Genomic DNA, 13,347 nt, shown 5'->3' with positions numbered 1-13,347 from the left:
ATGATCTGGTGAGAGTGTGAATAAAGCAGCAAGAGGGTTGATGATGGTACAGCTTTACTCAGGACAGACAGGAGAAAGGCAGCTTCAGAAGACTGGAAGGAAGACTTTATATTTACATTTTGGAAATTAAAATGGCAGATAAAATTCAATGTAAGTAAACACGAGGTGGTGGATATAGGGAAAATCAGTCCCAGCATCTATATGAAGAGTTGGGTTTGAGTTTATCATTGCTCCCAGGAAGGAGATCTTGGGATGATGATAGGTCATTGCATTGTGTGAGACTTAATGCTGGGCAGTCATCCAAGCTGCAAACCTGATCTCTGGAACTCTTAGGAAAGGGACAGTGAACACCAAGATCCTTCTGTGTCAATCCATGCCTTGACCACAACTTGAATCCTACATATAATTATGGTTCTTTAATGTTAAAGTGTGGGGAAATGATTTGGGAAAGGGTTTCTTTTGTCTTGGGAAAAGCCACAATTCTCCCAGGAAAAAACTGGGTAGGAGGAATCATTGAGGATGTAAAATGGCTGCCAAAATAAAAAAAGAAAAGAAAAAGAAAAAATAATAAAAAAGACTGCTTAGGCTAGGACAAGTGGAGTTACTGGGAACAAGGTCAAGCAAAAAGGAACTGTTTTCTTCTTCTAAGTGGTGATAGCCCTATGGAACTTGCTGCCTAAAGTTACTGCAGATGCTGGTACTGTGGATGAGAAACTGGCCAAAACATTTGGCAGAAAGGATTGTGGAAGGGTACTACCTAAAGAATCCATGGAAAGCTCGTGTGACTCACCAGCTGAAAATAGTTGGTGTGGGAAAGCACCCAGGGGAAGCACACTCTCCCTGCTCTTGCTCTTCCTTGGACAGCTGCTTTTGATCAGGGCTGTAGGAAGGGAGCTGGGTGAGCCCTTGGAGGGCTGGTGGAGCTCTCAGCTGGAATGCAGGCAGCTACGTGCTGTGCTAACCTGGGCAACAGAACGAGAGCTCATCCTCCCCGGCATCCATCAGCCTGAGCTGAGATTCCTGCTGTCATCGCTGGGCTGAGCCCAGCCCTGAGCTAGCTCACATAAAATATTGCCATTCTGCCCTGCTATTTGCTGCCTGGGCATTCCCACTAAGCATGGTCCTGCACCAATTATTTCCGTGGGGTCTACAAATATAAAGATGCTAAATTCTCAAAGGAGGAGAAGTATTCCAGCTTTAGCTCTCTCAGTTTGTTCCCATTTTCTATTTATTCGTTTCATAGATCTAATAACTTTTTCTGAGTGTCAGCTTTAGCAGGCTTACACTGAGATCTGAAAATCATTAGGTTGGGGGTTTTTTTGGTTAATGGATCACTGTCAGCAATAGTAAATATTTGCAGCCAGAGCTGCTGTATTAAGAATAGATTCCATTGTATTCTCTTTTTAACTGCGATGGCTTTGAAGATCTAATAGCACTGAAAATTAGCAAATAACTATTTTTATCCCTAGAGTCAGCAGTTCTGACTCAGAGCGTCCATTAAGGAAATGAATTTTAAACAACAGGATTCTTAAAAAATATTGTCACTCATTATCTTAACTACTCTTAAAAAGGAATGGCATCTATTATAGAAATGAAAATATTCTATTGGTGTAATTACAAACTGATGAAGATTGTTAGAAAGTACTTATGCTAATTAATATTATTGCACATTTAATCCCGGGGTGATTCTCAGGGTCTCCAGCTGGGGGCACTGGGCAAACATGTAAACCTGGCAATGGCCAGCCTGAGTGAGACTCCTACCTAGAACCAGAGCTGTGCTGGAGGGAAGGAGGCTGGGAAGCCAAAACCACCAAGGAAAGTGGATGTGAGATACAGTCATCATCCTGGGTTTGAGAATTTCCTAAGACAAAGCAGATTTTATTTTTGAAAGTCTTTTGCTAGTGACAAACAATTGTAAGCTTTTAGTTTCATTACTCATAAATCATCAGGTTTCTTTAGTAAAGCTATTCATTTAATCAGTAACTGTAGATGCTTATGGGCCCAGGTAGAAAAGTTATTTAAATTTATTGCCATTCAGTTTCACTTAACATTTCCAGCCTTGTATAAACCATTGTCTCTGCTAATCTTTAATATTGGTATTTATTCATTTATATCAGGGAAAGAGCTAGAAAAGAAATACAAGGTGCTCCTTGTAAAAGTACAGTGTAAAGCCCAGCATGCTTCGAGGTCTACATGGGTTTGTAAACAGAGATTTAGCATCTAGTACAAGACCTGGGGAGAAGGTCTGGCATATAATTGCTCAATGAATACCAACTGTGCTGTTAGGAATATGTCAGAGAGCAATGGTGGGTTCATGCCTTCAACTCATACCATTTGAAAAAGTATTATAAAATACCATTTCAGGAAATCACAGCCCTGATTTTGTTGATAAGGTTTTCTCAGCCAGGGCAGGCAGATGAGTTTTAAGTTTCCCAATTTAGTGTTGAACTGGATATGCAAAAGCAAAGTTGGGTAGCAGCTATAGGAGAATGCACAAAGTGGTGAATATACTTATGGGCACTGCACAACTGTAAATAGATGGACCAATAAGGAAAGTAAGCATTCAACATTGCCAAGCCCAGAGTAGCCTAGATCCTCGTTCCAGATTATATTTTTAACTGGATTTTGCAATAGAGCAATGGATTTCCTGATCCCTGGGGCTCTTGGCCTTCTATCTGGCCTCTGTATTACAAGTTATGACTGCTTGCAATGGATTGAAGCCAAAAGTTTTTGTCCACATCACCGGCTGTCAAAACACAGGGACTTCTGTCTGGGTGTGTAGATACTCAGTTTTGGAAAAGCAGGAGGGAACATTTTGTCCATCTTTCTTTCCTCATGTTTCTCCCCAGACACATCAATACTTAGAGAAAAAAACCAAAGCCCTCATCATGCCATACTTCCTTAGTATCTTCCACGTAATTTTAGAAAGCAATCTAGAAATATTAAGGCTTCACAGCAGCAAAAACATTGAACTCATTGGGGAATCAGAAAGTTGAAATAACTATCAGCTGGTTGGTTGCAAGTTTAGGAAACATTTAGGAGTTCTATTTTCCAGTCCTTTAATCTAAGCTCTAGGCCACAAATAAGAAGTTAGCCTGGAATTCCCAATCAACCTTGCAATAACAAAATTTTGTTTATACCTTGACAAGCAGTGAATGGTACCATTTCACTTCATAAGATTTTATTGTTGCAGATCTGTAAAGAGTGTTTGCTTTTTAATATCTCAGTGTTGTTTTAAGAGAATGAAGTTGCTCTTGGACCTCAACACGTAGAATGAATTTAATGACACGTGAATAAATATATATTAATTCTTTTTTATTAAAGTATCAAAACAAACTTGAGAATAGAAAACAAACTGCTTTTTAATGCATTTGAAGGTTCTCCTGAATAGAGCACACTTTGAGAAAACTCATGCAACATACCATTCCTGTGTAGCTGTTTAAACACTCTTTTCATGGGCACAGACAAGTGACCATGAGTACCATCATTTTCAGAGCAGTGTGCAGGAGCACACACACACACACACACACACATACAAAAGCAGTACAGAGCAGCTATGACTGCACATGTAAAGAAATAAAAATAGATTATCCTCTGACAATAGTAGTGGTACCATATTAACATTTGGCATGCTGAGTAAATAAGATCAAGCAACAAAAGCATGACGCCTGCGTCACCGGTGATATGGTTAAAAGCAACCATACAAATTCCCTAAGGGAGACACATGAATCCTGTCATTACAGTCTCTCTGGTAACACTTTATAACCAATTATGAGACAAACAGCCCTGTCTGCTGGTATTTGAGGGGCTAAAAGCAAAGCCAAGGTGTGTGATACCGGGTCAATACCTTGGTTTTGTATTTCCACATTACAGAAGTCAAATAATGAACATTGTCTGACAAGTTTATTGTACACACTCCATGTATATCTGTTGTCTGGTAAACAGCTGGCCCAAATACATGTAAAACCTTCCCTTTAAGCCAGAGAAGTTGCCACAGAGGCTCCAAACCCTGCTTACAGGAAAAAAACCTCTCACTGAAGTCAATGGAACCTCCTTCCAACATACAGAAAGATCATGGATTCCTAAGACAGAATTGGACCTAGGACATCAGCTTTGTAATACATTCACTTTTCAAATACATGAAGTACATACCTTTAACATGGGATATAGGACATTACAATATATCCAGATCTCAGGAAATGGTATTAAGTAGTTCTGTTGCAGAATATAACAATCATATGAGGACCAGGTACAGTATGTGATGGACTCATGCGAGACTTGCAGCGTAAGAAGCTCATGGCTGAGGTATCTTCAAGTCTAGCCTTTAGAACAAACACACAATTTCAACACTGCAAAACTGGTGTAAAATATTATGCACTGTAAGCTCCACTTGTATTCTGCTTTGTTTAGATTGTGACATTGAACAGTCAGACACCACTGATGGAGACAGGAATTTTGGCAGATACAATATCTGCACCCAATCATTCAGGACACTCAGTGCCTCACCTTCAAAAATGAAGAAGGATAAGTGTTTTTAATAGTGGTGTCTCAAATACAACTGGTGAAGTTTAGGAATATATAATATTAAACACCAAGAGATAAAAGTAAAAAGACAGCCCAACACTTGTGTTTTCAGTTTTATCTTGCTCGCAGTATTTATTAGCTCTGCTCATTATGGTATTAGTGATAAATAAGGATAATATTTTCTTTTACAAAAAAATTGTAAGGGTATATTTTATAGAAATAAACAATCTGAGAATTTCACAGAAACATCAGAATTTCAACACTCATAGCTCCAACTGTTTTGTCCAGCAGCTCTTCTACCAGTTCAAAAACATCCAAGGTTAGTATTTAATAAAAAATTAAACAATTATTCACTACATCAAAATTCTTGCCTCCTTTAGATTCCAAGTAACACTTTTGATTGACTGTAGTTGCCACTCAAATGTAAAACAAAAGTAGCTACAATCATAATTTTTCCCTCTGAGTCACCTGGCAAAAGGAAGTAATCCTGACCCGGATGGAAAAAGCTTTGTCAAGTTCTTATGCCTGTAAGAGCTATATCTGCATGAGCAGACCCACTGAAATCCATGGAACCTCTTCTGTGACTGAGGGGTAATAGCATGAATTAAGGCTTCTAGGATTAGATCCTAGATAAATTTAAAAAAATTCAAGGTTCAGGAGTCTGGAATTCACTTCTGCAGTTCTTTACTTGAGCAAAATTTCTATCAATACCCCTGCACAGTTATTTTCCTCTTTCCAGTTCAGTGGGTTCAATTCACCAGGTCAGTAAGTGATGGTACAAGCTGCTCTTCAGCAATTCAAGGGAAAATTGTAGTCCCCAAGGGGTAGTATCTGGGGTGATAGCTCATAAAGTACAAGCTAGGCTACATAGATATTTTGCAAGAAACATTTCTTTGTCACACTTACTAGACCCTTCAAATTCAGCCACCGAGATGAGTCACAGAAAAAACCCACATAAGTGTTGTGAAAAAAATTACAAAGCTTGGTTGGAACTACAGGGGTTTTTTGTGTGTGTGTTAGGTTAAAATGCAACATTACACATCAGTACATTCTGCCAGAAACCATCCTCCTGGAAATTCAAAAATACTCAGTCTTCTTTCCCTACCAGCAACAAGGGAGAGTAGTGTCCATCCAGCACAGCTGTCTGTACCACGTGCATCGCTGGAAGTCATAGTGTTCTAGCACAAACCTGGTGAGTGCAGATACTGTATACTAGCAGAGAGCTAAAACTTCAGAAGCTGTTGTCTGTAGCTCCTAGGGACAGCAAGTATGACAGGTGCAAACCCTACACTGGAGGCAGAAGGCTCTTCAATTTGATTGAGACCAGATCTTCCCGGGGCAAGAATCGCTGCCAAGCCAAAATGATTCTTTCCACTCATGAAAGCAATCTGCCCTTCCTAAAGGCTCTTGACTAATAGAATCCTACACATTATCTCAGACTCCCCCACGGATTCTGGTAGCTGTTAAAAAACATTATAAATATTTCCATGCTTGCCGTGTCACTTAACCTTGTAATGTGCCTTCTTTGATCTGTTGAATAAAAAGATTTCTTTCATCTTCAGGTGTCCTTCCGTTCTGTGCACGGACTATACACGTGGGCCTGTGCAGATTTAGCATGTATATCAAGTGCTGCTTCTCATTCTTCAGCTCCTCAATCTGGGCTTTCAATTCTGCGTTGATCGTTTCCAGCTTCTCTGACTCCTGGCACAAAGGACAGACACAGCTTTTACACCCAGAAGTACAAATAGTAAGCAGCTAGTTTTTTTCTTACAGCTGTGGTCTTTTATAGGTGGGAAAGTGTGTGGCTGGCAGAGAAAGGAACCACGTGTACTTAGTGTGCTGTAATGATGGAAATGCACATTCCCCAATCACTAATGGCCTGAAAACCAGATTGAGAGTTACCTCCTTTGGCTTCTAGAGAGTGTAATGGAAGTTGAAAAGTGAAATTCAAACTTGTGTTCACTTACAGTGACAGATACCCAAAGCATTATTGCTATTTTCTGAGAAATTATTCTGAGCTTTTCAGGTCAAAAATTGACTCAAAATTATCTATGCTGCTTCTTAACCCCCTGGATCATCAAGTCACATATCTATAACCCATGTTAAGCTAGCAAAGTACAGCATTTTTTCCCTGCCCCTAGATATAGGAATATACATGCCAGTATACCTAGATACAGGCCTGGTGCTACTGAAATAGTTTTATATCACAGCACAAGAAGTGAAGATGTGACTGTGCTTCTAGGACAGAGAATTCAAGTTACCACACCACTCTGTTCATAAAGAAGTCAGAAATTACTTGCAGGTGCTTGCAGGCTCTCCACAGCTAATATTTTATGAAACTGTGATTGCACTTCTTTTTGTGTTCAGTGTACACATTCAAATTAACATTATCCCATAGACAAGCTTGGTCACTGAAACAGTAATCTCTTTTTACTCCTACCATGCTTTCACTTAATGCCAGTTTCAACTCAGTTTGGATTTAATATATGGCACATTTATTTTTCATAAGTAATGCTTTTAAGGGTTTACAGAGTCTTGGGTGACAACTTTCTAATTTTCTACTATGACAGTCCCCTGTGTTATCTGTTAGGATCCTGGCAGGATGACAGATTAAGAACAATTCTAGCCAGTCACTTACTTTTTGCAAACATTCTGTTTTTTCCTTCTTTTTGTTTCGGCACTTTGCTGCAGCAATTTTATTCCTTTCCCTTCTTCTCTTTTTTCTTTCATCCTCTTCAGGAGAAAACTGTCCCACAAAAAGATACACACAATCCATAAGATGTTGTAAACAGGAGATCTGTATTTTGATAACTTCAGGATTTCTAAAATCAACATGAATAGTGCTGTCAGTGCTCGCATCATGAGTTACATAAAAATGAGATTCTGACCTTGTTTGCCATACAGCAGAGGGATAGGAACTTCATTATATGACTCATTTAAAATCAGTGGTACTCAAAAAACTTACTGAATGTCACCCAGGGTTCCCACACCTGCATCTCTCCTCCATTTCCCAGGCAGGAAAAGCAGGAGGGGCCCAGGGAGCAGAGTGGAGGATGTGTCATGAGTGAGGCAGCAAGAAGTGAGTGAATTAAAGGCAGCACCAAAAAGGGAATACTAGCACACTTCCTTCTGTTTCCTGTGGAGCTCAGACCAAGATGTAACCCTTTCCTTAACCAAAGCTATTTCTCCACTTTCAAAGAGCAATGCTTTTCATGGATAGTATCATCTTGAAGCAAAAACTTAGTGTGGACATAGCAGGTCCATGTCTTAACCCCCACGGGCTCTGCTGGACTGTCCTCAGGGAAACAGAACTTCAACAGTGACTTATTCCAAGTTCAGCCACCACAGGGCAGGGAAACCAGATTAGCACTTTCTCTAGTCACTGTAAAACACTGTCTGTAGTCCACAATTGAAAATAAAATATCCAGCTATGAGAAATACCAGAGGGTTTGCCCAAAAGAGCCAAGCAGCTGGCTTAAAAGGAAACAAGTGTGGTACAGAGGGTTGTCTACAGTTAATACAATTACTAGTCCAGTGGCAAAACTTTGTTAGAGAATTAGTCATTCCCACCAAAATCCTGTTTAAAGAGCCCTACCTCTGTTTTCAGCACTGCTGTTTCAACTGGTCTTTCAGAAACAGTCACTGTGTCCAAAGTGGAAGACATCCTGTGGAACTGGCGCTTGTTCTGAATGGCAAACCTCAGTTCCTCCTTCACCAGGGGGGTTAAATTTGTGAAATCATCAAACCCCAGTGACCCTGCAGGGGACAAAGTGGGAACAATTGCGGAGGCGCTGACTTCTAATGCAGACACCTGGCCGGAGTGTTGGACCATCATTTTGCTGAAAGATAAAAAGAGATAATATTGATAGTCTTTCAACAACTTTAGAAAGGCAAATAACATCTCTTAGAGGTATATTTCATACTGTGAATAATACTGTAGTTCTTACACTGCACCAGCCCCCATTCCTATTCTACCCTAATCTCTCAACAGAGACAAGAATTTGAGAATTTGGACACTCAAAAAACCTTCAGTTTTATGTTAAGTCAAAGTCAGTATTTAAAACTAAGAATAGTATCAGCACATGACAAAATTTCTAGGTCTTTCTGAAACTTAATATTTAAAAAATTGTGTGCAAGTATATATACTGTTAAGTTTTGAACTGGTAGTGTGTGGCAAATGAGAATCGAGTGAATAGGAAGAGAAAGAAAATAAGAACAAAAATCAGAAAGCAAATAAACAGTAATATTATTTAAAGCATAGAAGGAGAGTAAGAGTATCTTCATCTTTAGAGCTATATCACCATGAATTCCAGCTTCAAATGATCCTTGATCTTAGCTACACTTAGCTCAGTGAGTTCTACTAGAAGCTGAAACTTGCTAAGCACAACAGGATCTGTCACAAAATTATCACACTCAGTTTTACACACAGTTGTAGATTTGGGTATCAAGTCCTGAAAAATAGTTAACAATAAGAGCTGGCACAAAGGTAAAAGTCTCTATATGCTCTGTGGCTCCACAGCACAGGCTGAGTTGGAGAGATTGACTCATGAAAAATGTGAAGCCGTTTGTTTCATTCCTTTGCTCTTGTAAAATTCGAAACTGTCCTTATGTGCCCTTTACGAGAGGCTTGAAATTCTTAAATATTCATGGCTGGATCTTCTCCTGACATAAAACACTGTGGTTGAAGAGTCTTTAGGGGAATTATGCAAATATAAACCCATGGAGCAACCTCATATCTAGTAGATTTCTGAAGAAAACAAACCTATCCAACAGTGATCTCTACTTTTCTCTTTTTAGTAATTCTTGTTATTTTTTTAGCCAGTTTTGAAGGGAGAGAGGCCCTATGTGCTCTGTGAAGACTGGTGGCCCCACTGAGGGAGAAAGAGGCAAAACTCAGCAGTCAGTCATCCAAACACAGTGGGCTAGCTGATGCACACATCCCTGCAAGTCACAGCCCATCTCTCACCAGCAGAGGTGAGATAAGAGGTCTGGAGGAAAACTGAACATCTTTTGTGTGTGGTGCAAGGGACAAAAGGTGCAAATCTGCAGGAAAACACATTGTAATACTTCCCTTACTCATAAAACGACTTGTGTTAAATTGGATTTTACTATGTTGGTTTTCCAGCAATTTTTGTTGTGTAGATTTTTGTTGTCATTGCTGTTGTTCTGGGTTTGTTGTTTTTTTTAATAGCTGTATGGATAATTACAGTGTGTCTTTTCTACTCTGGATTAGAACCACAATAATTACAGAAAAGTCAATTGTAATTAACTTAGAGCAGGTAAGCAAACAGTTGCCTTGGGGTAGCAGTGTGGGTAAGCTGAATTTCCACAGGGCCAACCTAGAACTGCACAGTTCCCTGTACTTACTTCTGGAACCCAGCAAGAAATGTTTGGGGTCATGTGCCTTGACAAGGAGATAGAATTTGCTCAGAGATATCTAAAAATACACTGTAAATCCACACTGGTGCAAATGAGAATAGAACCTGGTTCATCGCTAAGTGAGGTGAACATAAAAATCAGAGGAGAGTGAATTGCCTGTTGCTGGAAAATATCAGGTCCAACTTCAGTCTTCCTCACTTCTTTCTCACCCAGTCACCACAGAAGAGCTGAACTTCCCAGAGTCTCAGGGTGAAATCCTGACCCCAATGAAATCAAAAGGACTTCTTCTGTTGACCTCAGTGGGGCCAGGATTTCACCCATGGTTATTCAAGATAGGGAAATTATTTGGAACAATTTGTTATTCAGAAAGACCTTGGGAAATTTATGTAATTCTCTTCAGAAAGCCCCTGCTCATGAGTCACATTTAAAGTACTGATACAGTTTAATCCTATAATCTCAGAAAGCTAGCAGTTACTCTTTTCCAGCAAGTCAGAAATGGCCCTATTAATTTCCAGCTGAAGTCCTCCCAGTATTATTTACCAACATTCAACCAACCACCCAACTAATTTAAATGGGCTAATTCCAGATGACACTGAACCCCTCACTGCCAGCAGAAATTTCAGTTCCAATTTATTTTCACTGACTCAGTCTCCTTGAATGCTGGTGATGGCTTGATTCAACAAAGTTAATTCTGTATAATTCAATCCAACCAGGAATCTTAAAGTAACAGTAAAACTGTTTATCCAGCCTCCAAAATAATTAGTTGGGCTAATAATTTTCAGGCTCTGATGGTTTACTCAATTATTTTTCCGTTTCGGTGAACTTTTAATTAAGGTCAGCAGCAGCACCAGAGGAAACCAAGAATGTGCTTGAGAAATTGTGTTAATTGTGGATTTCTAGTAGTTAGTGCTAAGTGTACCACAAACACCAGCAAAACCCTACCATAATGGCTTCAGGTCCTCTCACCCATCTGTCACTAGTGTGAAAAAGAGGAGTGGCCAGGTGCCCAGAGCAGGAGAAAATGTCCTTGGCTGTAGGAACTTGCTGTTCTCCTCCCCAGACAGCTCAGTGCCCTCCCAGTCATCCTGAAATGCACCTCCAATTGCTCCAACGTTTTTGGGGAGGGAAGGCTTGCCAGGGGACTGTAAGGATTTCTGCTGTGAGCTGAGTCTCATTTTGCAGAGCTCTTTGCCACTGGCTTGCTTTCCTGGGGGCTCTTTCCTGGGGCTTCTGAACAGTGCCTGGTAGGGGCAGCTTCCAGTCTGGGATTGTTAGGAGCCACCACTGTACAAATGACAGAAATAATCAGCCTTATGTCAAAGCTCCTCAGTAAGCTCAATATGCCCATTGCAGTTTCTGAGGAACAAATCTGGTTTTAGAAATGTTTTACTAATAGGAAAATTAGATTTTACTCTTTTTAAAAAATACAACAAGTCGCCCTCCCTTGCCACAGTTTTTGTACAAATTGTCCCTGTGTCTATAAGCCATGCAGAGCACTATCTCATTTCCTCCGGGCTTGTTTGAAGGCTGGGGAAACGGTAGGAATAAGAGTACCGAGCCTTAGAGCGTGATTCCATCCAGGCTTTCTGATAGGATCTGTGTTTACTTTGTCAGACCGCGCACATGTTCTGGAGTTTCTGCCGCTGGAGGTGCTGAACACTGCCCAGCCCTGCGCTGTTACCGCACGGCTCGTTCCCGGGCTGAGCCAGTGCCCCATCGCTCGAGCCTTGCTTTTGGAATTCCCAACAGTTTCACTATCCATCTCACCCTCCCAATTCGGGAAGGTTCAGACAACTCTAGATATTTGTTCTCCCCCTGCTTTTTGTTTGTTTTTTTTGCAGATGATTATTTTCATCTACAATGAGCTTTCACATCTCATCTGCCAAGATTTTGAAATCGGAACATGCTTTCTAGCTGTGCACTTCCAGTATTTAAGGATATTCTTGTTTAATTTTAATATTGAAAGTGACTACTTTCAGTTTTTTCTTGCTTAACAGTAGATGGCTGACTGCGCTTCTTGGTTTTATTTCTTCATACAAATTCCTTTTCCTCTGGTGCTGATGCAATAAACCTTGATAACCACTGAGGTTAATCTTAAACAGCATTAAGAGCAATTACAGTTCACAACCTCTGTGCACGCTAGTTGACCTTAAGCTTTCTGACATCCCACATCACTCCCGAACCATTTTCTGCTGTCTTCCAGCTTCCCAAGCGCTGTTAGTAGTAGACAAATTCACTTCCAAGAGGAAACTCGTTCTCGAGAGAAGCTGGCTATTGTGTCACGCCTGATTCGCTTAGGCAACAGTTTAGCAACTGATCTACTTCACGTCAAGACACCGAGACCGAAAGGAAAGTGAATCTCCCTGGCTGTCGGGGGAAGCTGCCCCCGGTTTATGGGAACATCAGAGATAACTCTGCGTGTCACCGCCCGGGCTGTCCCCGCGGTGCCGCCGCTCGGGCATCCCGCGGCTCCCGGGCTGCCGGTACCGCTACCGGAGCCGGTACCGGACCGTGCCCCCGCCGCGGCCGCCACCGAGCGGTGCCGAGCGGCGCGGCCGGCCCGGGGACAGGCGCTGGGCGGGCTGGCCCGGCGCTCACATCTGGCGGCAGCCGGGCAGGGGCTCCCCAGATGTGAGCGAGGGGCTCCGGGGGCTATCCCGGTGCCGGCGGCAGCGCCGCGCCCGGCTTCTCCCGGAGCGCAGAAACTTTTCCCCGGCGGGCATCCCTCCCTCGGCGGGACGGGACAGCCCGGCCGGAGCTCAGCGCCTCGTCCCGGGCCGTCCCGGCCGCTGCTCTCTGCCCCCACCTACCTCGGTGCCGCCGCTGTCCCGGCAGGAGCGCGGGGGCTCCGCAGCCCCGCCGTCCGCGCCGCTCCGCTGGGAGAGCAGGAGCGGCTCCCGCAGCTCCCTCGGCTCCGCGCCTCTGCCGCTCGCCCGGGTTGCATCACCCCCCTTTTATAGCCGAGCGGGCAGCGCTGGTATTTACTCTGGCGGCGAGTCCCTGGCTGATGTCATGCTATTAATAGCCTCTCCGAAAGAGAGGGAGGAGGGAAGCGGGCCCGCGGCGGTGATGCAAGGCTTTCCCCGCCGGCACGGCACGGCTCGGCACCGCACGGCACCGAGCGGCACCGCCGGACCGGGCGGCATCCCTCGGGACCGCGACAGACCCCGCTCCTCACCCCCCGCCTTTCATCTATCTATTTATTCACTTATTAATACTCACAGAGAGTTTCCTTCCTTCTGACAATAAATCGACGTCCCTCTCGCAACTCGGGGAAAAAAAAAAAAAAAAAAAAAAAAAAAAAAAAAAAAAAAAGTAGCAATTCCGTATTCTATATTTTTATTATATTTTTATTCTATATTTTTTTTCGGAAGGATTGAAAAGCTATCTTTCTCTAGAGGAAAAAAAAAAGTTTCATGCCTCACCTCCCCGTTCCTTCCATTC

At 42.2% G+C, this 13,347-nt stretch overlaps 1 protein-coding gene across 1 annotated transcript; it reads right to left on the bottom strand.

Annotated features, from left to right (window-relative positions):
* Positions 1–3,294: 3,294 nt before the first annotated feature.
* On the bottom strand, positions 3,295–12,891 carry ATF3 (activating transcription factor 3). Its single transcript, XM_056487995.1, has 4 exons — positions 12,714–12,891; positions 8,120–8,363; positions 7,163–7,270; positions 3,295–6,225 (listed from the first exon to the last, which is right to left on the bottom strand). Exons 1-4 carry the CDS (start codon positions 12,845–12,847, stop codon positions 6,028–6,030), a joined length of 684 nt encoding a protein of 227 aa, XP_056343970.1. The 5' UTR covers positions 12,848–12,891; the 3' UTR covers positions 3,295–6,027.
* Positions 12,892–13,347: the final 456 nt, after the last annotated feature.

Source organism: Oenanthe melanoleuca, chromosome 3 (assembly GCF_029582105.1).
Source record: "Oenanthe melanoleuca isolate GR-GAL-2019-014 chromosome 3, OMel1.0, whole genome shotgun sequence".
Taxonomy (NCBI): domain Eukaryota; kingdom Metazoa; phylum Chordata; class Aves; order Passeriformes; family Muscicapidae; genus Oenanthe; species Oenanthe melanoleuca.
The sequence above is the reverse complement of the archived record's forward strand: the minus strand, read 5'-3'. Positions and strand labels throughout refer to the sequence as shown.